The 26,906-nt window shown below is 33.0% G+C and overlaps 4 protein-coding genes across 6 annotated transcripts; 2 read left to right on the forward strand and 2 right to left on the reverse strand.

Annotated features, from left to right (window-relative positions):
- The first annotated feature begins 1,553 nt into the window (after positions 1-1,553).
- On the forward strand, positions 1,554-4,782 carry LOC129303951 (probable WRKY transcription factor 70). Its single transcript, XM_054943547.1, has 3 exons — positions 1,554-2,110; positions 2,510-2,611; positions 3,502-4,782. The coding sequence occupies exons 1-3, from the start codon at positions 1,743-1,745 to the stop codon at positions 3,974-3,976; spliced, it is 945 nt and encodes a 314-aa protein (XP_054799522.1). The 5' UTR covers positions 1,554-1,742; the 3' UTR covers positions 3,977-4,782.
- A 211-nt stretch (positions 4,783-4,993) lies between these two features.
- Positions 4,994-8,278, reverse strand: LOC129297979 (WRKY transcription factor 55-like). Of its 3 annotated transcripts, none has more exons than XM_054936371.1 (3): positions 7,784-8,278; positions 7,209-7,340; positions 4,994-6,507 (listed from the first exon to the last, which is right to left on the reverse strand). In XM_054936371.1, exons 1-3 carry the CDS (start codon positions 8,200-8,202, stop codon positions 6,018-6,020), a joined length of 1,041 nt encoding a protein of 346 aa, XP_054792346.1. In that variant the 5' UTR covers positions 8,203-8,278; the 3' UTR covers positions 4,994-6,017. The 3 variants fall into 3 exon arrangements, with proteins under 3 accessions (XP_054792346.1, XP_054792338.1, XP_054792329.1); XM_054936363.1 differs by having other exon boundaries at positions 7,209-7,343; XM_054936354.1 differs by having other exon boundaries at positions 7,209-7,346.
- A 6,767-nt stretch (positions 8,279-15,045) lies between these two features.
- Positions 15,046-20,199, forward strand: LOC129300630 (uncharacterized). The gene is made up of 5 exons (XM_054939205.1): positions 15,046-15,522; positions 16,007-16,940; positions 17,561-17,656; positions 17,881-18,017; positions 19,448-20,199. Exons 1-5 carry the CDS (start codon positions 15,266-15,268, stop codon positions 19,599-19,601), a joined length of 1,578 nt encoding a protein of 525 aa, XP_054795180.1. The 5' UTR covers positions 15,046-15,265; the 3' UTR covers positions 19,602-20,199.
- Positions 20,200-23,009: 2,810 nt separating this feature from the next.
- LOC129301609 (two-component response regulator ARR17-like) lies at positions 23,010-24,825 on the reverse strand. Its single transcript, XM_054940165.1, has 5 exons — positions 24,264-24,825; positions 24,062-24,141; positions 23,904-23,981; positions 23,735-23,805; positions 23,010-23,644 (listed from the first exon to the last, which is right to left on the reverse strand). Exons 1-5 carry the CDS (start codon positions 24,391-24,393, stop codon positions 23,548-23,550), a joined length of 456 nt encoding a protein of 151 aa, XP_054796140.1. The 5' UTR covers positions 24,394-24,825; the 3' UTR covers positions 23,010-23,547.
- Between the last annotated feature and the right edge of the window lie 2,081 nt (positions 24,826-26,906).

The following is a 26,906-nucleotide window of genomic DNA, read 5'->3' on the forward strand; positions in this document are numbered from 1 at the left end:
CTACACGTTGGGAAGATATTAATAATATATAGTTGTATAAAATAAATAATTTTAGGCAAGACTTGTTTTATTTTGTTTAAAGATCAGATTACACAAAGCTATCATAGTATAATATTTTATTACCAAGATTGACAATTTAGAAAAATATTCATGCATCAACTGGAGTTTATATGTAAGAAGTTGTCAGTGCATATAAAATCTAAAAAAAATTACCTATGCAAAAGTGAACTAACAGGTTATCAACATGCAGAAATTATAAACATCTCAATATAAACCGTAAATAAGATGACAGTAAGAAAATGTAGTCAGCTTGAAAATATTAAAGTTATCAAGAGGGTTGGATCCAGCAGAATGGATTAATTTTTTTACAAGTCACAATATGATAAAACAATTTACAAATCCAAACAAAATATCCATATTTAATGTCTCATCGTGTCTTTGATATAATTGTTTTTAATAAGAGGTGATACTTGATTTTTAGCCAAAAGTTATTTTATCAAAAGTACTTTTATTGAAATTTACTTTGGTAAAATTTAATTATTATAACAAAATTAATATTTTTAATAATTTAAAAAAATTTAGTAAACTAAAAGTTGTTTGAAAATGAAAACCCAGATTAACTTTTATCATTAAAAAGCTTGAAAATTATTGTTCAAATACAAAAAAAAATTTGAAAATAACTAAGGTCAACTTTTTTAGCAAATAAATTTTCTAATATTAAATAATCACCAAAAGAGCTTTTGGTTTTCCAAAATTGTTCAAAAGGATTTTTAGTTTTAAAAGATATATAACCAAAGAAGCCTTTAATTTTAGCGATCATTTATATATTTACAAACTCACACACAACGTATTGTAGAGTTCAAACCTTGAACCTCTGAGGTTTTGTGCGGGGGAAAGAAAACTTGAACCTCAACACACAGGAATTAGAGGTTGCTTTACTGCCAGAACAATGGCAAGCACCTTTGATTGTAATTTGATATTTTGAATCTTGTATATATTCTCGCACGTCCATATTATAAGATATTTTTAATTATTTTATTAAAATTAAAGAGATGTAATTAATTTATTAACTTTATATAAAAAGAATGAATATCTAATTTTACCTACATTTAAATAAAAAATTTTAAATTTACATAACATTTCTTTATCATAATTAATAAATTTAAATAAAAATAATATTAAAAATATAATTAATATTTCACCAAACATGTAAAAAGTATCATCAATCTATTCTAAAAAATTAAATAATAATGGAAGGGAGCAGTACATTAGAGAGTAAAAAAAAATGAGAATATTTGTAGGGAGAAAATTAGACCTGTGTATTTGACTTAAACTTTAAAATTTACAAGCTAAAATTCTATATCAACACACTAATGTCGTTATTCAAATTCCATTTCCCCTAAAAAGTTTCTATTATTAAATGCCAGCAGCAGCAGAGGTGAGTTTTACATAACGTTATTAAATAGGTTCGCCATAGCGTCAGGAAGTGCATCAGCAGGGCAACGTCATGTGAAGCTTTGTAAGCAAAGCAATTTGGAAAAATTTAATTGTTTGCTCTCACTCTCTCCTTCCCCACAATTTCCAAACAAGTGTTCCTCTCCTTCCTTTTCCTTCTCTTCCCTATCGTCTCTCGATTCTCATATCTCATCTCGTCTCATCGCGCCCCCAAACCAGACCCACCTTCTTCTTCCAACTTCACAGATCCTCTACCTACATTCCTTTCCGCCATTTCCGCGATATATATGGCCACTGTTTCCCCGGAGATGAAGATGAAAAAGGAGAAGATTGATGTGATCGGAGAGCTTGTCCAGGGTTACCAGTCTGCTTCCCAGCTCAAGTTTCTGCTTCAGAAGCCTTTCCAGGCTGATGCATCTCTCTCTGCTCATCAACATTTGGCGATTGTTCTTAGATCCTTCACCCACTCTCTTTCTCTTCTCACTTCTTCTTCCTCCGACGAACTCCACGTCGCTCAGGATCTGGTTGTTTCCGGTGGGAATGATCCTCCGCCGCCGCCGGACTATTGCCTTGACGGCAAGTCCCCGGATGCGAGGGAGAGCAGGGGGAGATCGGGGCCGGCCACCAAGAGTCGGAGAGGCTGCTACAAAAGAAGGTCAAACTCTATTCTTCTGTGTTTTCTGATCTGTTTGTTTTATTGTGACCTCTAATTAGTTATCTGTCCAGTCAACGGCGCTTGTATTGCCAGAGATTTGGATGAATTGGGAATTGTACGGACACATCATGATTGTGGGTAAAGCTTTTTTTTTTTTTTTTTCCAGTGGGACAAGGGGAAAAAATTTAATTCTTTGAGGTTTCGCTGACTTATGCATGCTGCTTAGTGCTTACAATGACGGAGTGAAAAACCGCATCGGTTGAATTGGATCATTATATTGTTGGATAAAATATATGATGAGTTTCTTGTTGTAAATCCTGTTTTGTGAACAACCTGCCATTACATATATTTGGTGGGAAAAACTTGATTGGAATCTTAAGAAGTTGATTTCTTTTGCAGGAGGGCTGCGCAAGCGTGGACAGTAGTCTCTTCCTCAGCCGATGATAATTATGCATGGAGAAAGTACGGACAGAAGGAAATCCTTAATTTCAAATTTCCCAGGTAATCATTATTTTCCTTCTTTTTGGAGAATGACAGATAAAATGGGATCAATTAATTTAAATTACATTTTAAAGTATTAAATTTTAAGAATTTTTAATTTTACAGTGATGAATTTATAATTTATTTTTTAATTATATTAAATTTTAAAAAATAAATTATAAATTCATCACAAAAAATTATAAAATTGAAAGTTAAACATTCTTTAAAATTTAATTTAAATTAATTTATCTCCTTACACATACTTATATGTCAATCTCCCTTTCTTTTTCCAACAACAAAGTACGTCCACACACACACCCAAACACATCAATGTATAAAAGACCTTCTAATTTTGGACTCCAAAAGCTCCGTCTAGTTCATATATATGTGTTGTGTTTCATGCCAAACTTTCCTAATACCTGCTCAGCATACTTTGGTTTAATCTAATCCTTTCCTTTTTCTTTTAAGTTCATGTACTTTTCACTACTGTTCATTATTGCGCTGTGACATATTTATATAAATAGGATTATAAAGAAATATTAAATTTTGTAAACTTTGAAACTGTTAAATATATAGGTCCATTTTCTATACGCGTACACACTGAAGAAACAAAATCTGAGCCTTGGCTGCCTTAATTGCTTTAGTCTTTTTAAGAACTGTAAACCTTCTTTAATAATTTGTCAGCATCACCAGATGTGGAAAACGAAAACTCTCAGAACATAATGATTCGTGCGCTTTCTATAAAGCACGTTAAACATTACAAAAAGAAAGAACCATCCGTCATTTTGTTGCGTGACACCTGTTTGGCACTTACATAAACAGAACTCGATGCTTTTTCATGCATAGTATCTTCTACCCAAGCTAGTGTTATGAAACATTAATTAATTAGCATTTGATTGGATGTATGGCAGGAGTTACTTGAGGTGCACTCGCAAGTATGTACAAGGTTGTAGAGCGGTCAAGCAGGTGCAGCGAATCCAAGAGAATCCTGATATGTATCAAATAACGTACATCGGATATCACACATGTAAAGACATCCCTAAGACACCCCTGGTGGTCACAGAATCTGGTAACTGGGGATCATCATTTCTCGCAGACTCAGAGATTCCAAACGAAGAAGCCAAGGTCATCGATCCCATAAAACAAGAGCATCCTAAGGAGGAGACACAGACGAGTGATTTCACAGACAGCTGCTTGGACCCCAGTTTATGGTCGGATCTCAAAGATCTGTCCGAGGCTGCAATAGTAGGGCCCTTGGGGTCTGATGATAATGCAGATACTGTGTATTCATGTTCTGGTGGCTCTTTGGATTTCGGGGTTGATGATTCTGTTCATTTTGGCTCCGATTATTTCCCCTTCGATGATCCTGATGATGATGAGCTTTAGTTTCGTAACTCAAAACCCAGGTACATATTCCAACATTGTTGGTGTACGTATAACATTTGATCATTGTTCCTACTGTCACAAATAATCAATCTGATCTAACCTAACGTTTGTGATATATATATATATATATATATCAGAGGTTAGTGGAGGCCTTGCGTGAACTATATCTTGGTACATATATGAACTATGAACTGTACGTGTGTTTTGTCTCTGAAGTCTTAAAAAAGAAGATGCTAAAGTCAGTGGAGCCCAAAGGACAAAAACGTATGAAGAGGGTAACTAATGAATTGAAGGCAGGCAGGAAACACACAGTTAGATCTGATCAAAGTCTTTGGCTCTTTGCTTAGTGACAAAATGGATCGTTTTCAGAATAAATATATATATTTATATATATGTATATATGTATATAAAGCTGTTTTTATTCTTAAGTCCTTCCAGAACAGGTCATGACTCCCTCTTCAACACGTTAAAGCGATGGTACCAACACAAGTCCTGTAGAAGATTCTTAGATAGTGATAGGTCTCCATTGTTCTTCTTCTTCTTCTTCTTCTTTTTACTATATTAATTAATAGGGCTCAATTCAATCTTTCAAGTTCCATGCTTAATGTCATGCTAAACATAGATTAATTGTAGCCAGAAGTGGTGTATAAAAGTCTAATTTACCCTAGTTCATCTATATACTAATTATAACTGAGCGTCTCCATCCTTATAAATCAAACATAAAGGAAGGTTAGTAGTATGTGTGTAATGATTTGTCAATATTCAATGACGTTGTGTCGTTGTAGTACGTACAGTGAGACCAGATCAATTTAATTCGCATTTAATATTCCTCTATGAAATTCTCTAAACTTGGCCATTGCGTACAGTGGACCCAACTGGAAAAAAAGAAGAAAAAAAGAGAGAAAGTGGGGTTGGGGGGGGGGGGATACAGAAGGGGGATGACCGAATTAGAGATATTTTCAGAAAAATTAAAGATAAGCTTCTGGATATATTTTTATCAACAGCCGCATATAGGAAAGTCGTTCTTTCAACGGAAGACTACATAAAAATCAGTGAACAATAGTTATAAAAACATGATAAGAATTATCTTAAAAAACCTCCAGTCTCCTACAAACGGAAATCGTTGTTGAATTTCTATGTATTCTATAAAGCGGATGTTTAGCCCCTACTAAGGCCATAACAAACCCAACAGGACACATATTCAACCATGAAGATGTACCAAATTAACAAATTAAGAGAAGTTAACTAGACTAACCTTTACATTTTTTTCATACTCGCTTGCATACTAATGACACTCCAAATTGCACCTAGAATCAAAATGAGTGATGCACATGCATATATAGTCACTGTGTATCCAAGAATGACATTTATTCAAGGAAAAAAATTGCTAATACTACAAGGTCGTCCTCCCTAATTAATGAGGATCAAATCAACGACTCTGCAGTCTGCAGATTCAAGCTAATAGCTACTATGGGCGTGTGTTTGAGAATTGATTAAAAGCCAAAATGTAAACAAATCATTAACCTAGCTGTGTAATTAAAATGTATCTCTCATTATTAACTTAAAAAGTTGATTATATATAAATCTCAGATTTTCAATTACTAATCCCTCTTTCTGATTTTCCTCCTATCTTAAACCCTAATACCCTTGTTCATATGTATGCAACCAAAGAAGCTGAATGAGTTTTTTCAAAATAAAAATCCGGTCTATCGTCACAAGTTACAAAAAGATCCTTATTATTTGTCGCTTGAGACAATAGATCAGGTTTTTATTTTCTTTTCACATTTAGATCATTTAAGTTTCAGCTTCTATATATGAACTAATGATATTAGGAATTTGAACTGAAAGAAAATTAAATGAAGGGAATATAATTGAACAGACTAAATAGTCTGTGAGAAATATATGATCAACTTCTGAAGTTGAAGGCATAATTAAGTTGCAAAATCTCCCAATTTAATTGGAAGCAATTCTTGGCAGCCCTTCATAAGATATTCAATCAGCAAAATTTTTGCCTTTCCTCTGCAAAATCAATGAAAGCTCCTTAGCTTTTCTTGTCGCCTGCTTCCCATTTCTCTTCAGCTGAAGGGAAGAGAGACTCCATGCTGTTACCACTGCTAGAACCTGAGTTAAACATGACGTCAGCCATATCAGCCACCGGGTAATCAGCACCGAATCTCGACGAGGAGGGGCCGGCGCTGCCACCGGCTGCCGTACCGGCTGGAACCACGCCTGAACCACTCGGAAGGAGGCCGAGGTGGACGGAAGACAACCAACCAGAAACGGAAGTAGAAGAAGGAGACAACTGGGAAGAAGCAATAGTACTGCCGGGATTATTAGTGTGGGTGATGTCATGTGACTGTGTGATCATAAGTTGTGGGGGAACTGATGAAGATGGAGCTGTGGATGACATGTGGCACGTGTGGCTACCTCTATATGTTACTGCAAACATATTAGGGTTATTATCCAGACGCTGCACTTGTTTCTTCGCTGGGCATTGATATAATTTCTGGTGCGTGCACCTGAAGTAACTCCTGCAAAATGAAATTGCATTACTTATTAATAATCATTAGTCATAATTATACTTATCAGTTGATTTAATTAATTAATTAATTAGTCCTTGCCATTTGAATTAGCCAGAGGTGACTGAGCTTGGCTTTCGTTTTTCACACTTATAGAAGCAATTCAGCCAAAAACGAAAAGAAAAGCAGAGAAGGGAAAAAATTGTCCTTCATCTGCAGCCAATTGGGTAATCAAGTGGGTCGCTATATATATACAGTCAAGGACGAATATTAAAATTGATGTGCCAAAGCCAAACCAAGCGGCGGTCACTGTACATGTGTGCAAATTAAAGATGAAAATTAATTGATGTATGTACTAAACGCGCGCGCGCGCTCACGGAGCACATGTATAACGTCAACGAGCAAATATTTGCTACCTGGGAATGAGTCAACAACTAGATGTGAAAAGCAGAAAGGTCTTAGATATGTAATACTTTGAATTGAATTTGTCAAGTTGTATGAGTTAATATTTTGTTTTCAAGTTTTAACCACTCTCAAACATGCATGGACCCATTTGGATACATATGTCTACGCTCAATGAACTAACACACCAACCACCTGCATTTGCACAAACAAGTATTAACGTAACAATGTTAATTTCTCATTTTATTTACTTTAGTATGTATTTGAATTAGTGTATATAAGCGCCACACACACACACACACACACATCACCTGGGGTAATTAGAGCCTAGGATCTCTTTTTGGCCATATTTTCTCCAAGTGAAGCCATCCTCTGGAGGCACATCTGTGTTCCCAAACTGAACTGCTGGAACCATCATTGTTGTCTTCTCTGCATCATCCTTCCTGCTACTGTGCATTATTAACACCATTAATTGCAAACATGGATGAGGATCGTAGTATAGTACTATATCTGTAGTAATAATCTTTTTTTGGTATTGTAAATCATTGATCAGACATTTCGTGTTATATGTACAAAGAAAGAAGTAGGAAAATCTTCTACTTTTGAGCAAAACGAACATCCAGTAATTCAAAGGCGCTACCTCGCTTTTTGTTTCTTGCTTTCAATTCTTGTGGGGTATACATAGAGCTAATACTAATTATTAACACAGCACATAAACAAACATAGCTGATCACGATCTACATTTCACATAAAAGAATATATTAATGATTAGATCGATGCATAATGAGTCACAATCATATATATATATATTCATCACCGGAATTCATAATTAATATTTCAAGATAGAAAAGAGAAAAGACCGTAAATTAATATTAATACTAGTTACCTTTTTCGGCGTCGAGAAGGAGATGCTTCGACATCACCTTCTGCAGAAGCTTCTACATCTCTCGGACCCGAGTCAGTCATGATCTGCAGGGCACCCCTCGGCGGCGCCGGCGTCCTCGTCGGAGCTTGAAGCTGCGGCATTGAGACAAACTGACGGCTCACAGATAGCCATTCTTGTAAAAACGAAGAAGTTGCTGGCGCCATTTGAGGATGATGATGCCGTATCATTTCTTGCTTCACTGCAGCTTCATCTTCACGATGAGGCGGCACCAACAGCCTCGCTTTGGCAGCATTAAGTTTCTCCACAATCTCATCAACGCAGCTCAACACTGAATCAGCAGATTGGCTGGGCAGGTTCGATTCAAGGTCTCTGGCTAACTCGCAAGCCCTCTGGATCAAACAACTAACGTCGTCGTCCATGTTTAGTTATTCTCTCTGAGTATGTGCTATTCGCTAGGTACGAACGAACGAGGAGGTATATTTGAAAACACTCAGAAAATATAGGTCTGAATGTAGAACATGGTATTAAATTTCTCAAGCGGTTCTATATATAATATATGATTGTGATGGTGTTGTTGGAGGCTTGGGCCGGAAAAAGCATTTATGTTTCCTTTTACACGGTACAAGGGAAAAAAGAAGAAGAAGAAGAACGGGGAATATTAAGCGAAGACCAGGTCAGCGCGTGAGGTCCTGAGAAATTTTCAAAGTAATTTTAATTTAATTTTGTTTGGGTCTTCTTGCCCATTTAAACCGTTTCTTTCAAATTTGGACCTCTTTATGTGATGAATTTTCTTAGCGCTGAACCTATGTATGACCATATCCATCGTCGTGACAAATATTTGCTTCTTCTTGAGGCTTTCCAATTCTCTGTCTTGAAGATTTGAACGTAATTGAACCGATTAATTACCCGGGTTCTGGGAAAATCATCCCTGGCTTACGTAGTTTCACTAATCACTAATATCCTTGACTGTGTAGAGAAAACTTGTTGGACATGGGATCTAGATTCTTCAATTAACTGGTCCTATATATATAATTATATATCTGCTTACCAAATTATTTGACCGGAGAAGTTAACCCTAATAGATGTATGATAAATGACAAGCTAGAAATTAAAATTAATCAAAGCGTTAAAAGTGTGTGGTGAGTTTTTCTAGAATAGCTTAAATTATTTTGATATGATCAGTGGCAAGTCTAAATTTATGATTAATAAAAAAAACTTCAACACTCGTGTAATTCTATTTTTTTTTTCTTTGGGTGCGTTATTACGTGAGTGTTGCTACGAAATGTAATTAGATATTTTTTATAGATGATGATATTTTTTTGAAAAAATATGTTATTTTTATAACATTTAAATTATATTAAAATGTGTGAGAAAAAGATTTAAAAAATTCACGAAGCCAAATAAAAATGTATAACTCTTTATAAATTTTATATATTATCAAATATTAATTATTGATTATTCGTTTACCTTCTTATATACTCCCTACGTTTTTATTTGTAGGAAAAAAATTATATCACACAATTTTAAAAAATTAATTAACTATATTAAATGTTTATACCACAATAACTTTATTAATTGATTTGATCAAGCTTTCATTAACTGTCTCTTATGATCATGAATGATAAAATTATTAAAAATAATTTAAAAATTTTATAATAAATACTTATTAAAAAATATAATTTTGTTTATATAAAAAAATAAGTTGAAGGTAATAATTTTTTTTATAAATAAAAATTGAGAGAGAACGAGGATATAGATTTGAATATTATACTATTTAAATATAGAACTTCCCTAATCAAGTGGTTAAAAACTCAGACTTTTTCCCACTCAGATGCATTATAAACTATAAAGACTTTTTCTACTGAGATGATGAGTGACTGGATTTTTTTAAAAAAGAAAGAACAGTGAAAAGGAAACAGAACGGTTTCATGTCCCATCCACAAAATGCAGAACATCTGCCATCGGGCTCATGCATTAAATATCTCACCTGTTTGTCATAAACACACAATAAGTAAGTAGATTGATTCAGTCTAATTTTTCCTGATGTTATGTTTAGATTTAGATATGTAGACATTAAGAATATATTCTGTAGATTCATCTCCATCTTGTATGTCTCTCAAGGTACTGGGTATATCTACCTATTCGAGTTTGTGAATATAAAGTTTATTTTTTGTAACTTATTTGTGGTCTCTTTACATTCACAAATTAAATAATACAACAATTTAAAAAAAATACAAAATTTAAAAAACCCATTAATTATGACTCAGTTATGAAAGTATGAGGGTGTATCAAAACAAATACAGTAACATTCCGTGTTTAATCATGGAACAGACAGGTGTGCGTGTGCGGTTGTGTAACAACACCTGGGCCCCGGGAATGCAAATTACAGGGACGGTACTTTAATTTATCACTTATTTCCTTTGTCCCAGTACTGTGTGTGATGTATACTCCTTGGTTCAGGTATATATAAGTTACTTTAAAAATATAATTAATTTATTTTATAACTTATTTGTTAATAAATTATTTTTTTAATTAAAATTTTAAATTATCCTTAAAAATAAAAGAGAGGAAGATAAAAAAATAATATTATATATTAACTTAACTTTTACTTGAGGGTTATATTTAAAATTTTACTTATTTTTATTTCTTATATTTTTATTGTATTAGTATTGATAAAGTTAGTAAAAATGACTTATAAATAAGATTGGAGGGAGTACATATTAGTGGTCCCCAATAGTTAATAATATTATTTTTAATGACACTCAAATTTTTATGGCATATTCCTGCATACTTTTTCTCATTTTATTTATAAATTATTTTCATCATATTTTATTAAAATTAAAAAAATTAAACCTTATTAATTTTATCTTAAAATTTAATAAATTTTTACTTTTACTTTTAATAAATACTCTTAAATTTTATTACTAATATTTTTATTTAAAGCATTTAAGAAGGGTAAAATATAAAAAAGAATTTGAGAATTAATAAATATCTTATAAATAGATTAAATTTTTTTTCTCTCGCTATAAATAGAATTAAAAGTATTTAGTATGCACGTCATGTATTTATTTTATGTAATATACATTTATATATTGGCTTATAAATTTTTTATCTTGATTAATTTAAAGTTGACAAGTAAAAAAAAAAAATCTTTTTCATGTTTCTCCCTCCCAACCCAAGCCGTACAATTCACGCTTCGTCGTTCTTACACTGCACCTTTTCGTGGTGCTTCTTGATATTTTTTTTTTGTTTGATGGTTTAAACGTTGAGACTTCAATATAACTCTTAAAATTAACGATAAAGTAAATACATTTTTAATTAAAATTTTCTCTTTCCATTTCTTGATATAAACAAATTAATTAATTTCACGTTTATCAAGAAGTGATAGCCTTAAAATTGTTAAAATTAAAAATACTTTTTTATTTATAACTAATAATCATATTAAAATATTGTTTAGGAATTCAAACCATAACAAGTAAACAAGGAATGACATTGAAAAAATAATAAAATACTTCCTTTATCCCAAATTATAAGACAGTTTTAAATAATATCTATATTAACTTTTATTAAATACGTTTAACAACTTTATTTCAAAGCAAAAATATAAATTTTAAAAAATATTATTCATTTAATAATCTTAAATCTACACTAATTAGTATTAAATAGAGAGAGAAAATACAATATTAAAATAAGTATATTTAATAAAATTTAATGTATATATTTTAAAATGATAAATATTTTTTAAAAGTGTTGATAATTTGAGATGGAGAAAATATTTTAAGAAACAATATTTTTTATTTACTATAGTCATTGCATTCACGCCATGAGACGATTATGATGACTTCATTCAAGTTTGATTAATTTCAATGAAATGCATGTCCCACACCAACTAAACCGTGTGAATTAAATTTAGTTTTATTTTTTGGTTTTCATGCGCGCGTATGCGTATATGTATAAATAAAAGATCACATGGGAATTCACAGGACTTAATCTGTCTTTCTTTTATGTGAAAATGGAAAGCGAGGATTGAATTGAATTAAACTTTACGGACAAGTGTGTGCTTTGGTTCACACCTTTACGTGTTTGCCGCGTGTTTATGTTGCTCCCACCGTTCACAATATTTATTTCCCCCTTCAGTCAAAATAAAATATATATATATATATATATATATATTACTTCCCCTGCCTGCATGTGTAAGCTGTATTAAAAATATTATCCTTGTTGTAAATTGTATGAACAGATGATTATTAATTATTTTCTTTCAGTTTTACACTTGCATAATTTTTCTATGAACAGTGGAAGAGATTGCATGTAATTAAAACAAAAGTATTTATAAAGATGGCATATTTAATAAAGAGTAAATTCAAACTTTTTCCTATTTTAAATATAAATTATTTGGCTGCATCTCCTCCATTTCGATTAAATAGCTAGATCGACGTGACTTACAATTATATATCCAGTCCAAATTGCAAGACACTTTTCCCAGCTAAGCCTAATCCCAAAACATAGAAAACTCAGTACTTTTTGAAATTATTTTTCTTAATTTGCACATGTATTGATTTATGTGGACATGAGAAATATTCAAAGAAGTAACTATTGACAGCATGTAATATATGATTGGAGGGTCTACAATTTGGACAGCAGGGAGTACCGTTTCAATCATTATTATAAAGTACATTTTAGAAGAGACGATTCTCATTTTATTTCATCATTTGATAGTTAATAGATTATTAATTAAGTTTTTACAATGTTACCATGATTTAAAATTATTAATTATTAGAGACAATGTAATGCAAATATGAAAATTTTATAATCTAAATATGGATAAAATAAAAAAAATTATTTAATTTTCAAACACGATTAAGATTTTTTAAAGTTTGATAAGATAGTTAGAAGTTATTTATAATAAAAAATTCATAAGATGAAAGGCTGATTTTTCATATTGTTTTTGCGCACAGATTAAAAAAAAACATAAAAATGGGTTTGTTACTCAAATCCTTCCCCCATTTAAAATTGTTAAAATAAGGGGGAATAAAACAGAAAAGTATTATTTACCTTTAAATTCTTAACGACATTTATAGTGTGGAATATTATTCTTTTCTCTTAAAAACACATCTATTGGGAAAACAAGGGAGGAATTAATGGTAAAATTTGGAAACAACTTGGGGAAAAAAACAAATGAAGTTGGCATGTTGGGGAGTGGCTTGAGTGGTTTCAAATGAAATTAAAACGAAGCCAAGGGATAATTGATGAGATTGAGCGGCGCGCAATATTTATAAATTTAAATTCTTTAAAATTGAGATGGATGAATTTAAGTGAAGTTTTCAATTTTAAAAAAAATTAAAAATTTTATATTTTATAAAAAATAATAAAATAAAGAAAAATGATAATAAAATTTTCCTGAAATGTATAAATAATAATTTAATCTCTCAAAATGCAATAATTTTTTAGAAGTTTTTGAAAACTTTTTTGTCGTTAATAAATTTATATAAATTATCAAATTGTCCTTGTTGAAAATAAATGATTCATAAATTTTGTTTAAATATTCACAACTTTTTTTTTCATATTCACAATAATGCAATAGTAAATTACAACTTCACATATTAATTTTTTATTTATTGTTGCATTATTGTGAATATAAGAAAAAAAGTTGTGAATATTTAAATAAAATTTATGAATTATTTATTTTTAATAAGATTAATTTAAAAATTTATATAAATTTATTAATAACAAAAAGTCCTTAGAGATTTCAAGGGAATTATTATATTTTAAAAGATTAAATTATCATTTATATATTTTAAATAAATTTTATTCTCAATTTTTTTAAAAAAAATGAAAATTCTACAAAAATAAAATTTCATATAAATTTATAAATCTGAATTCAGAGAATTTAAATCCGTTATTTATGTTCACCTTCCGTTTGAAGTTCTCGTATGTTCGTTAAGTACTTGTATTTACTTCGCTTAATACGTTGTCGTTTGGCGCAAAGTTGTATTGCAGTCTGTGGATAAACTTGACGTCAATTCTCAATTTCTCCCACCTCCTGGCTCGGCATGGAAAGTTGAAAGTTGAAAGTTGAAACTTTAAAGTTGAAACTTTAAGCTTTCCAATGCCGCATTTTAAATGAAATGAAATAAAATAAAAAAATGATAATAAAATTTTTTAAAAATATATAAATAATAATTTAATCTCTTAAATATCATAATTTTTTTAAAATTTTTAAAATTTTTTTTATTATTAATAAATTTATATAAATTATTAAATTATTCTTATTAAGAATAAATGATTCACAACTTTTCTTCCTACATTTATAACAATACAATAACAAATAAAAAATTTAACATGTAAAATTATAATTTGTTATTGTATTATTGTGAATTTTAAAAAAATATTACAAATTATTTATTTTTAATAAGGATAATTTGATAACTTATATAAATTCATTAATGACAGAAAATTTTTTAAAATTTTTTAAAATATTATGACATTTTAAAGAATTAAATTATCATATATATTTTAAAGAAATTTTATTTATCATTTTTTTAAAATAAAATAAACTAATGTTTTCATCTTTGAATTAAAAAAAACACGTGTACAATAAAATAAGAATACCATTCCACCATAACAGGTAATAATAGCACTATGTACAGTTGAAAACTTATAAATATGGACACAGTCTAAGCAATCAACCAGAGAGATGAACGCCTTTGACAAGTTATTTCTTTATTTCTTTGTTTGTTTTTTAAATTTCAATACACATCCCGGGTCAAGAATTGAACTTGCCTTCTCAATCAGTGTTCGTCACCTGTTGGTCTAACTCATAGTCATCCGATAAAAGAATTCAATAGCTTTTTTTTTTTAAAAAAAAAAGAAAGAGGTCCACATTCCGTAGATTCTTTTGCAAATTTAATTGAATAACTTGGCAGAATGGTCAAATGCTTTACTGGATCCTCCACAACGCATTATGCACTTTTCTTAACTGTGATTATCATATCAAAACAAAAGAAGAGATAAAAACGTATATTCCTTAATTAATAAAAGTAAATTGTGACAGTAAATACCTGAGTCTAAAGTTATAAAGATTAAATTTATTTTCTAAACTTATTTACTACTTAGTTACATCTCAACGTTATAAAACAATAACATGGATTGGCTATCAAGCAAGTAACATGAATTTTATAATATTGATTTCATTTCATTACAATATCCTAATTCCTAAACCATATTAGTGTCCAGTCCAGATATGGTTGTCACGTTCTTTGCCATGTTTGTTGCTCAATTAAGGAACCTTAATGTGATTCTCATTCCCACCAGACAGAAACGGAAATTCAGTAACTTGATTTAATATCCCATTACCCTATAACCCCAAAAGGTGAGTGATTTCATTTGCGTAAGCGTAACCTTAATCTTTTTCACTATTTCGCATTAAAGAGAAATCAGTCAGTCAGAGAGCCGGGGAAGCACAGTTGGGGAGAAAGAAAGATGAAGCTTTATTCTTCATCTGATCTGGGTTTGAATGGGCATTATATTGTCGCCTCTGTGATTATATATCTCAGCTGCTACTCAATTGTCCATGTGGCCGCTTCGATCCACGAATATCGAAACGAAACTTTCATTCACCGGGCGAATTCCTTCTTCTTCCACGGTGGCAGTGAAGGTCTCTATGCCTCCAGAGTCGTCTCCGTTAACGACACACAAGCTTCGGAGGACAAGTCCCTTAATGGGAAATCTTTCATCAGGTAAATTGGAGCTATTCCGTACTCGTTTTTAGCTTCCTTTCGTTCTTTTCTGGACATACTCGTTTGCTTTTGGGAACAACTGGGCAAATTTGATCTGTCTGTTTTCCAGAAAACACATGGTCTTCCGTCATTTTCTTGTCGACCTCTTCGACAGAAAATTCGTTTTTGTTTTGTCAGGGTGCCTGATTGCCTCATTTTCCAATGCTAGCTTCCGACTGAATGCTCTAAATGACAGAGATATCTCTTATCTGAATTGATTTAAACGATGCATTACAATGCTGATAAGAGTTTGCAATTATTGCTCCGTCCAATAAAATTGTAGCAGAAGTCAATATGAATGTTGCTGGAGTCTTTTTAATCAGGGGAATATTTTGGAGGAAAATTTAACTGATCAAAATGGATGTTCATGACTTTTTTTTTTTTGGTACTACATGAGAATGAATTTTCAAAGTTTTAATTTCCTCTATATCTCATGAACAACCAGGTTTGAGTCTCTTACCTTTCGAAGAACGAAAGAATCTGCTGCACTGAAGAATGAGATGCAGCAAAGAACAGGCTTGGTTGAAGCTATTATAGTTAAGGTAAAAGACAGAAAGAAGATTGGGGGTGCTTATTTGAACTCCGAAGCTATATGCTGCACCCCAGAACTTGCCAAAGATGGTTCCTGCAAGGTGGGGGAGGTTATCATCCATGAAGACCCTGATGATCCTAATGGCCCCAAACGTCTACAGACATTCTTCGAAGGGAAAAATGAAGAGACTAAAATGGTTCTCCAAAATGTTGAGATAAACAGTACTGGAATGTATTACCTGTATTTTATGTTTTGTGATCCTGAACTGAAGGGTACAATAATCAGTGGAAGAACTGTTTGGAGAAATCCGGATGGTTATCTTCCAGGAAAGATGATGCCACTGATGACATTTTATGGTTTAATGTCTTTGGCTTACCTGTTACTAGGTCTGCTCTGGTTTCTAAGGTTTTTGCAGTATTGGAAAGACATAATACAATTGCATTACCACATCACTGCGGTCATTGGTCTTGGAATGTGTGAGATGGCTCTTTGGTATTTTGAGTATGCAAATTTCAATTCCACTGGAACCAGACCGATGGGAATTACGTTATGGGCTGTGACCTTCACTGCTGTCAAGAAGACAGTCTCACGGCTTCTTATTCTAGTGGTTTCCATGGGCTACGGTGTTGTGCGCCCAACACTTGGAGCTATAACCACAAGAGTACTTCTTCTTGGTGCATCCTATTTTATTTCTTCTGAGGCACTTGAGCTGGTTGAACATCTGGGTAATATTAATGACTTCTCTGGTAAAACAAGGCTTTTTCTGGTGCTGCCTGTTGCTCTATTGGATGCATGTTTTATTCTTTGGATATTTTCATCACTATCTAAAACGCTGGAAAAGCTTCAGGTAACTTTGTTTTTAGTAACTTCTCCCCTGCCTGCTCTTATGATCCACATACTTGCTAAATACTGTCTGCAGTGCTTGTTAGCTTTGTGGGATGGTAAAAATTTAGTGAACTCAGTACTGGTCCACGAAGTTTGAGCATAGACAAGTTTTGGACATTGTTGTGAGTGTCAATGGTGAAATGAAAGTAAATTATACTGAACAATGTGAAACATTACTTCATCTAGTTAGCCAGTTCTATGTTTCTGTAGTTGTATAGTTTTAAGTTATACCTTCTGTTGCATTTCATCTCTTTCAAATCTCCAGTTGAAAAAATATCCTCAATTTTTGTCACTGGTAAATGATTGAATTAGCTATATGCATATTTTGGAAATTCCTAAGAAAATATTATTCAGTTCAGTGTAAATTCAAATGTTTATGAGAGAGACATAGACATCCTTTGTTTTAGAAAGTATTATAATATAAGCGAGAACACATGAGCAGTACCCAGAGAAACGATCATTCCTTTATAGAATGTTGGCAATAGTTCTACCTATGGTTTAACCCAATGCCATTTACATTTGATTCGCTTGACTCTCCTTTATCAATGATTATGTCCATTTGTCTATGGTTTATGCACACAGACTCGAAGAAGTACAGCAAAACTTGAACTATACAGAAAATTTACCAATGCCCTTGCAGTGACAGTGTTACTTTCTGTTATTTGGATTGGATATGAGGTAGTTCTTTGTTCCTTATTATCTGCATTTCTTATTAATGATCATCGAGGAAAATAGACTTTGAGTAAACAAGTTGGTTTTCTATCTAATCTGTCAATCAATTCTGAGCAATTCTTAAGATAACGAGGAGTAAGATAGTGCTCTTAAATTATAGTCTCTTTTCATGCTACATAGATATTGACAAGTAGAAGAGACTCAGGCTTGTTGATTTATTTTTTCTACAGCTATACTTCAATGCATCTGACCCTTTGAGTGAACTGTGGCGAAGAGCCTGGATCATCCCTGCTTTCTGGACTTTGCTTGCATACATTCTCTTGGCAGTAATCTGTGTTCTCTGGGCCCCATCTCAAAATCCCACCAGGTATAATCTAACTAATTTACCCTTTCTCACCTCTCATCTCATAAGAACTTTCACATTATGCTGATGTGGTCAATGCAGAGGTCATTGCTTCAGCGATGTGATTATTGTCATTCTGATACTTCCATGGCTGCTTTGAATGATTTCCTTCACCTGAAAAATTTAAGTCTATTTTACTATTAGGATATATTTTGCTGAATTTCTATTTTTTTTAATGCCTCATTTACTGGGACAATTAAGTATTCTAGAGTCTAGGATCACATCCTATAAACCCTATTTTTTAAATCTAAGCTGCACCACACTTCTGATATTTCTTGAACTTTTGGACAGTTACTATGGACTTGTGGCTTTCAGTTTCTGTGATATAGTATGAATTCAGGGATGGGGAAAAAAAGATAAGAATGCAAATCCAACAATTATATTAAACATGTAGTAACCTAGTATAAAGATATAAAGTAACTAAACATGCTTCCTTGTGCATTGCACATAGTATGGGGAATGGCTGCGTTATTTGTGGCTCGGTGCAGTTTGCTAAAATTTTATTAAATATTTGTTATTAAATTTAGGCACAGCTCGTGTTTCAAGAATTTCTAAGGCTTAAGTGAGTGACTCTCCGTTAACAAATGGGGAATATTTAGAATCTGTTCAATTTGCATAACAGTGAAAAACTTCCATTTTCTTTTTAAAGAGACTTCTGGTGCCAAAATACATTATCGACTGATCAACATAAATCCTCCATTTTTGGTGTCCGTCTATTGAATCGGAAGGTATTCCCACGTGCACCATTTGGTTTGGGACAATAGCTTATTAAGAGATGTGATGTTAGTGTTGGGCTCAGAAGACAGTTTCAAGCACCAAGAAGATCTATTTGGCTTCATTTTTTGAATTTTAAAAAGAATTATATGAGTGGGACTGTGGGTTGATGCTTTGTTTATGAGTCCTTCATCTAGGAGCCTTACAAGTAAAATGAGGCTTATAACTTTAAAGATCTCTCCCGTCCAACATATTAGTGTTTTGGGATGGATTCTCTTTTGGACTTGTGCTCATAATATTAGTGTTGTCGTTGAAAAGCTGGTCTCACGAAGAGGGCATCCTATAAAGGGTTATGATCGGCAGGAGGCCGAGTGAAGTGGAGTGGAGCTGTTGAGAACGTCAGCTCTCAAATGGGGTGGATCTTATCCATTTATATACTCCTTCATTCTAATTCCACTGAATGCAGGGTTTTTCACCACTCAATTTGAAGGCTGACTTTGGTAGAGTTGCTTAATTTATACTTGAAATGTCCCATGCCATATAAGAATCACGGAAACTTCTACTTTCTGTTTAATCTTGTTGCACGCTTACACTTGGTCCTATCATATATTACTCTTACATGCTAATTTGGTCCTTCACGGCAAGCAGGCATAAAGTTGATCTGGTTTGATGTTTTGCAGGCTTGCATACTCAGAGGAGGCAGGGGACGACTTCGACGAAGAGGCCATAGCAGTGAAGGTGTCAGGGGAAAGAAAGGAGAGGAAAGCAGCGGTCGTGGTGGATCATCACGTGTTCGGGCTCGGCGAGGACCGAGAGGAGGACAAAAGGGCGTAACGGCGCCTGCGTCAGCGTTGTGTTTGAGGTTAAGGTTGTGTGTGAGGATTCTTACAGGGAATTTCGCCTTCCATTCTTTGCCGTGCCTCGTCAAGTACAGTCACAGAGGAGGGCTTTGAACAGGGAAAAACAAGTGTCTCCATGAGGAAGGAAAGGAGGAGGGAATTCTTCATATGGCAGAGAAATTTTTAGGCAAATTTGATCTATTGAAGATAAACGTACATGGGACCAAAAAAATTAATAGGTGAACATAAAAACCATCAAATATGTGGTTAGTTTTGAATGAAAGTTACCTTTTAGTATGTCCATAGGTCTATCTATAATCCATAATTAATTTAATTTATCCATCTTTAATAGATCTGTGTCTGCTCTAAATACACGTGTTCATGCTAATGGTATATCCACTTGCGGGACACGTGGAAGCCATTCATGCATGCACAGGTGAGAGCCACTGGGATTTTTGTATTTTGAGCCATTAGCAAATGAGGAGATAATAAACAGAGACATTGGAGAGAAATCTGGGATGGATTCGTAGCCGAGTCTTACGCTTGAACCATGGTATAATCCACATGTCTATATATTTCTTTTTCTTTGGGTCTGTTTGGCTTTGGTTATAAATAAGGCCCCTGGAGGTGATGTGTGGCAAGGCAACTTGAAGAGCACTACCAGGCTCGTTTGCAATGACAGATCTAGAATTTGATTACTCGGAGCCTAAATTAAAAACAAAATATGGAATGAGGGGCTAAAATCTATTTACAACTTCTTAAGATTTTTTTAAAATATTCTTTTAAATAGAGTTAAATTTGGTAAGTTATTTCATTGTTCCATTTTAACAATTTAAACATCTTTTCTTGATTTTGATGAATGAGTTTGAAGGATCCTATATTCCAGACAAAAAGAAGTATTGTAGAATAAAAAGTAATTTTTTTAATAGTAAAACGTCATAAATTATTCTTAATGATAATTGATAATGAAAAATAATTATGATCAAGTAATAATTATAAGAATATAATATTAATATATATTGGCATCTTGACTGTCATGTGCTGTAAGTTGGTAACTAAGGGGGACCAAGTTTAATAGCACCGCTGATTATGGCTTTTACCTCCTTCCGACCGCAACAATCTCTGTTTTTGTGTAGCATTTGATTTTTATATCACTATCATATTTTTAACCCATGAAATTAACTTCACGTAAAGTGTCATTTGGAATAATTAATTTGAAAGTCGTGTTAATTCAATTGAATTCTTTTTTTTCCCCCTCAAATTCCAACTTTTCTAATCTTGTAGAATATGTTTGGTATTGCCTTATTTGGTTTAGAAAGGAAGGGGATGGGAGGAAACGAGAGGAAAAATAATTATATATAAATAATTTTATTTTTATTTTACTTGTGTTGAAATATTAAAAAAGTATATCTGTATTTTTTAAAGATATTTTGATCAGGGTATGAAAAACTTTACTCTTCTTGTCCCACTCCCCCTAATTTGGAGGGGAGAGTTTGGAGGGGAGATGTTAAAAAAATTTTCCTTCCCTCCTCTCCAATTTTTTAAACCAAACAAAAGATAGAAGGCAAAATCTTTTCCCCTCCAACTAAACACTCCCTAATCTTTTACTAAGTTTTCAATTTAATTTAAATATTGTCATGAATTGCAATTACCTGTCCACTCTTTAAAGATACATGACGGGCCAAATTGTTCTTTGCACAATTTGAAATACATGTGACATCCACGCCCACACAATTTGAATTTGACTATATATTCAATGGTATAAAAAAGACTCTCAGTTTTTTTTAAATTAATTTTTAAAAATTTATCCAAACACAATCATGTTCTTATGGTCAATTTTTTCATAATTAATTATAAAAAAATTAATTAACTTTACAATTTTTAAGAAATGATAATTAATATCTTTAAATTTTTAAAAAAAATTAGGATTTTTTAATCTTGCTCTTCACTAAAATTAATGTCCACACTAAAATGTGTCTATAAATTATAACTTGGTACATTTAAAGAGGGGCAATGTTGAAAAAAAAAAAAACCACAGCATCTTTATTATATATTTAAGATCAAATAGAAGTTTTAAAGAACGTATTAAAAATTGGATTAGCTATTGAATTAGTCAAAACATTAATTCAAAGATTAATGGTCAAAACAACAATCAAACTATAATCAAATTAATAATAAACAAATTATTTTATTAAATTTGTCAAGACACTTATTGATTTAATGATTTATCAATTCAATCAAAAAAGTTGATTTGGATTTTCATTCTATGGTCTTAAAACTTTGCATTATAATTAAAATTGGAGAATATTAAATATATGGAATTTCGTGATAAACAATTCTTGGACGAAATTAATTTAAGAGTACGTGATAAAATACAATAAAGACAAATAAAAACTCCTCTTTTATTGGGCTACGTGTAACCTGATTGGGGTGTTCCACATAATTTTCCGTTTGCCTAATTGAATCCAAGGCTTAATTGGAGGCAGCCACGAGCTAACCATCCCCCACATAAAACACTGATGAGATTTTCTCTTTTAAAAAGGAAAATGAGGGAAATCAGAGAAACAGAGAGAAAACAAAATAACAAAATGGGACACAGTGGACGACTTGATTGTGTTTGGCCATTGGCAGAGCCAAGCAAGCAAGGCCGAAGAAAAAGACAATGATAGTGGCGTCGAAGACCAAACGCGGCGTAAAAGCGTCCAAAATAGCAGCAACTAAACCACAACCAGGTACAACTAGACCTCACACAAAACTTGACATCAACTTTGCTTCCTCCCTTAGAAGAAGCCTTTAAAATCGAATATTCTCCATTAAATATATTTTCCTTCCAGAATCAATCTTTTCCCCCACCGTATTACCTTTCTTGTATTCATTCATTCATTCTCTACCACCAACTGCTTCAGCTGCTGCTGCAATTTCAAGCTCTTGAAGGTAGAGATCCGATTCAAAGCTGCTATCTTTGGCTATAACAGAGAAATCCCATTTCTGGGTATCTGCTAATTTTTCAGGATGGATCGCCGTGAAGGCAGTGGCAAAGGAAGGAAGAGCAGGCGCAAGAGATTGAAGGCATATTGTGGGTGTCCCCGTCATGCTGTATCCACTGTGTTCCGAGGAATCGGAAGGTGCATGTTTGTGTGTTGTTACCCTGTTGTACAGTGTACTGGTTTGGATGAACATAGACATCGCCGCCACCATCCCAGACGCTTCAATTGGTGATTATGGAGTATGAATCCTAATTCATTTTAGTGTCCAGGCTCCACCCCATTACCCAGATTGCTTGATTGCTCCATTGTTTTGAATAACAGCATCACTGGTTTCTTTTAGCTTCCCTTCTTGTTTTTGGCACCTTGGGGTGGGAGGCGGGGGGAAGAAGGAAAAATGGCACTTCCATATATGGTTCTGAGCTTGTTTTGAATAATTGTATTTGCAATTGTCAATATCTATATATATATATATATATATATATAAGAGTTTCGTTTATACTTGATGGCTTCTTTTTAATGTGCAATTTGGAACTTCTACGAACAACATACACATATATTTCTGGTTCCAGTAATTCTGCCATATCCTTTGGTTTTTGCCTACCTTTCAGTTTCATCAAGTGGAAACGTCTGTCATAACGCCCATTTTTCCTCCAGCAAGAAGAGTTTTGTGTGATCTAATTCTGTTTTTCAATGATAATTCTAACTTCCTGAAAAATCGCCAAACAGTTCATGAACTGAAAAATGGCGAAATATGTGCCAGGAAAAATTAGCTGGTATGTACCAAATGAAACGAAGAAGACAAGACAACATCCTCAAAACAATGATCTTCGTTCTCCTACCTAAACCAGCTAAGCCACAAGATTGAACCCTGATGTGAAGGTAAATGGCCCCTTTTCAAAATTTACACAAACACACACACAAAAAAAAAAAAGAACAAAACAAAAAGGAAGTCCTCTAGCCTCTGCAATTCGTTAGTTGACATGTCAGCTTCTTTACATCAGATTGCTTGAGGGGCTTTTGGATGAACATCTGAGCACCTTCCTCCAAGCACCTTTTCACAAACAACATAGAACAGTCAGAGCACCAATAACATACACAGGCACTAACATCATCTGTAGAATGTAGTTAGAGGCAGACTGACTTGTTCACCCTTGTTGGGATGTTCTCAGATGACATGATCACCACTGGAACCTCCTTCATGATTGATGATTTCTGTTTTCAAAAGTAAAACAGATTGTGGCTGTTAATGTTAAAAAACTGTCACTGACAAAATATCTCATTTTCTGTCATAGTCATACCCTCTTAGATACCTTTATTTTCTTAAGCAGCTCATATCCTGTCATCCCAGGCATACAGTAGTCTGTGATAATCATATTCACTTTGGATCCCTACAAGAAGCATTTCATTATCAGTATGGTGAAATGGATAATAGTATGGCTACGATGAAAATAGAACATGAGTCACTTACAGTGCCCTTCAAGGTGTCTTCTTCATCACTTGCCAGTCCCAGAAACTCCAATGCCCTCGGTCCATTTTCGGCAGTTGTCACTGCAGGCAAATAGCCATTATAGTTGCAAATGGCTGAAAAACTAAACACCAAGAGTGTTTCTGGGAGAGTTTAGAACTTACAGTGCTTTTGTGTGTGTGTGTGTGTGTGTGTGTGTGTGTACCTTTGCAAGAAGAATTCTTGAGGAGCTTCTCAACAAGTTTGCGGTCAATGAGGTTGTCATCAACAGCTAAAACGTGGGGCATAACACCATTTTCCATGACCCAATTTGGTGAGGAGGAAGAAGAAGCCATATATTTTTTTTTTAATCTTACTAACACAGATAACAAAGGAGGAGGAGGAGGAGGAAGGTCTGCTTCTGGAGGTAATAAACGCAGTTAAAATGAAGGAGGGGACTGCAAGTGTATTAATTGCAGGAGGACCAAGATAAAAACAAGACGCTTATTTCTTCTCTGACAGGCCTATAATAAAGAGAGAAAGGAACATGACAGCAAACAAACTTGAAAGTCACAAGAGATGTATGAAGGGAACGAGGTGGTGGTATATATACAGAGTAAATGCCTATGAAATCCAAAATGGTTGGTAGCAGAGGAATTTGAGAAAACCAGAGGGGGAGAGAGAAAGTAGACGAGAGAGACAGAGATACATAATATCAAGTCACAGATATTTCGTGATCCTTTTGGGGTGTCTATGAGATTTGATTCAGTCCTAACCCACTCTTTCTCTCTCCCCCATTTATAGTTTCTTTCATTTCTGTCTTGACGAGATATCCGAATCGGTATCTGCAGTCTTTGCATTCATTTTTGAGAATCCTCACCCCTAGGCACTTCTTTTAAGCCAAGCACTATTATTATTTCTGAATCATCAAAAAACACACACACACACACACATGAATTTGCCCATATCCAGGTATTGATAAAAGATCGTCTTTGTAAGCAAATAAGTTTAATGATATGAGTATCTCGCCAAGAATGCAACTTCATTTGCAATCAAGTAATTGATTTCATTTTTAAGACTCAAAAGTTCAGGAAAGCCTTTATTCTTAGAGGTTCTTTGCTTAGTCACCTTTGATACGAGAGGTTTGGAATAAATCAAAGCTTTTGGGACAAAATACTGCGAATAGATTCTAACCCAAATGAAAATCAGATTGTAAATTGCTGACCTTCCTTGCTGGACAGAATCTGCAGAAACGAAAGAGTTTGATTTCAAGACGGAAATTGCATCTGATAAGATATGGGTGCAAACAGAAAATGAAAAGGGGGAAAAAAAATCCACGCGTTTGGAAATCAAGAAATTCTGGACTCTATTTTCCTTTCCTTTCCTGACTCACCTTATGCCATTGAGAGTACATAAATTGCAGGGACAGCGTCATGAGCTGGAGAATAAAATCCAAGTGCAGCATCCTGTGATTGTGTCATCAATGTACAATGAAAAAGATAGAAACACTCACACATTTGTGTCATGAAGTTCACTTTACAACCCCAAAACGTGAAGAGAATCAAACCCTTGTTCGAGTGCTCTTTCTGAACGTGTCAGCGCTTATGTCAAACACAGTCATAATCAAAATATTAGGTTGACCAGCAAATCAACAAATTTCTCGTCACAACTTGTATCTCACCAGCATACACACTCATCATCATCATTGACATTCAGCATGTCCCTCACATCACATTATTTACTACATATAAATTAAAAACTTGATGAATGAGCTTGAAAAGTGTATAATAATGAAGGTTCTGTGCTTGACTTGGAGTTGAAGTGACGGTTAGATTCGTTCCTGGGGTTGGATTCTGCACGGTAGAGAGGCGATGTCGATGACATTAGTAGGTCAAATAAGTACGTGACGAATGGTTGTGCATGTTTCTATACGAGGAAAGATAAAAGCCAGAGAGAGTTGAAGAGACGAAAGAAATGACATTGTGACATAGGGAAGGAAAGTCAAGCTGTAATGTGACTGGGAACTCTCTACTGTTTGCACAGTTTGACGTGACTTGAGATTCTAATATTATACTTTCATAGTGTTCAAAGAATGGGATTGAGACACTTATCCCATTTTAAAAAAAATTAAAATTAAATTTTATTTTTGTATCCTATTTTATTAAAAATTAAAATAAAATTAGGATAAAATCAAGATGTTTTATCGTCCTGATAAATTGAATAATATTAAAAAAATTTAAGTAATAACGTTCATTAAAATTTTAAATTATATAATTTATTAATTTTAAAATCAAAACAACAAAAGTACATAAATTACAACAATTTAAAGTTAATTATTGAATTACATTAATAACAACTACACACTATAATAGCAAATACAAGTGATTTTTAGGCTATAAGAGTAGCAATAACAGACAAGTCAAACACAATATCAAATCATTGTTATTCTACTTTAGTGAATATGTACTAAGCTAATTATTCTTTTAAAAATAAAGCAAGAAATAAGATATAAATAAAATTTATTAAATAGATAAATATAAAAATAAATTATATTAATATAATTAATATATTATGAAGAAATATATCAGCATGTTTACTCCATGTCATTAAAATTATCAATATAAAAAAATTTTAATTTTAAATAAGAATTGCAAGTATTGAAATTATAATTGATATAACTAATAGAAATATAAATTATATTAATATAATTAATATATTTAAAATAAAAAATAATATATATAATATTCGGGACGAGATAAGACGTCCTGATGGTAATCCCGTATCCTGTCTCGTCCCGATCCCTTTCCTATCCCATCTCATAAAATCCTATCCTTATTATTTTCGAACTGGGACAATACCTATCCTAATA

Source organism: Prosopis cineraria, unplaced genomic scaffold, assembly GCF_029017545.1.
Source record: "Prosopis cineraria cultivar Desert tree isolate PC_DT_omini unplaced genomic scaffold, ASM2901754v1 PC2, whole genome shotgun sequence".
NCBI classification, from domain to species: Eukaryota; Viridiplantae; Streptophyta; class Magnoliopsida; order Fabales; family Fabaceae; genus Prosopis; species Prosopis cineraria.

Bases quoted from the DNA above. Each gene is read 5' to 3' on its own strand.
- LOC129300630 (XM_054939205.1), top strand. From the start codon at position 15,266: ATGAAGCTTTATTCTTCATCTGATCTGGGTTTGAATGGGCATTATATT. The intron at 15,523-16,006 runs GTAAATTGGAGC...ATGAACAACCAG, and splicing joins AATGGGAAATCTTTCATCAG to GTTTGAGTCTCTTACCTTTC. The intron at 16,941-17,560 runs GTAACTTTGTTT...TTATGCACACAG, and splicing joins AAACGCTGGAAAAGCTTCAG to ACTCGAAGAAGTACAGCAAA.
- LOC129303951 (XM_054943547.1), top strand. From the start codon at position 1,743: ATGGCCACTGTTTCCCCGGAGATGAAGATGAAAAAGGAGAAGATTGAT. The intron at 2,111-2,509 runs GTCAAACTCTAT...TTTCTTTTGCAG, and splicing joins AGAGGCTGCTACAAAAGAAG to GAGGGCTGCGCAAGCGTGGA. The intron at 2,612-3,501 runs GTAATCATTATT...GATGTATGGCAG, and splicing joins CTTAATTTCAAATTTCCCAG to GAGTTACTTGAGGTGCACTC.
- LOC129301609 (XM_054940165.1), bottom strand. From the start codon at position 24,393: ATGGCTTCTTCTTCCTCCTCACCAAATTGGGTCATGGAAAATGGTGTT. The intron at 23,806-23,903 runs GTATCTAAGAGG...TTTTGAAAACAG, and splicing joins AGCTGCTTAAGAAAATAAAG to AAATCATCAATCATGAAGGA. The intron at 23,645-23,734 runs GTCAGTCTGCCT...GTTTGTGAAAAG, and splicing joins ATCCCAACAAGGGTGAACAA to GTGCTTGGAGGAAGGTGCTC.
- LOC129297979 (XM_054936354.1), bottom strand. From the start codon at position 8,202: ATGGACGACGACGTTAGTTGTTTGATCCAGAGGGCTTGCGAGTTAGCC. The intron at 7,347-7,783 runs GTAACTAGTATT...AATAATGCACAG, and splicing joins CCTTCTCGACGCCGAAAAAG to TAGCAGGAAGGATGATGCAG. The intron at 6,508-7,208 runs GTGATGTGTGTG...TTCATTTTGCAG, and splicing joins CTAGGCTCTAATTACCCCAG to GAGTTACTTCAGGTGCACGC.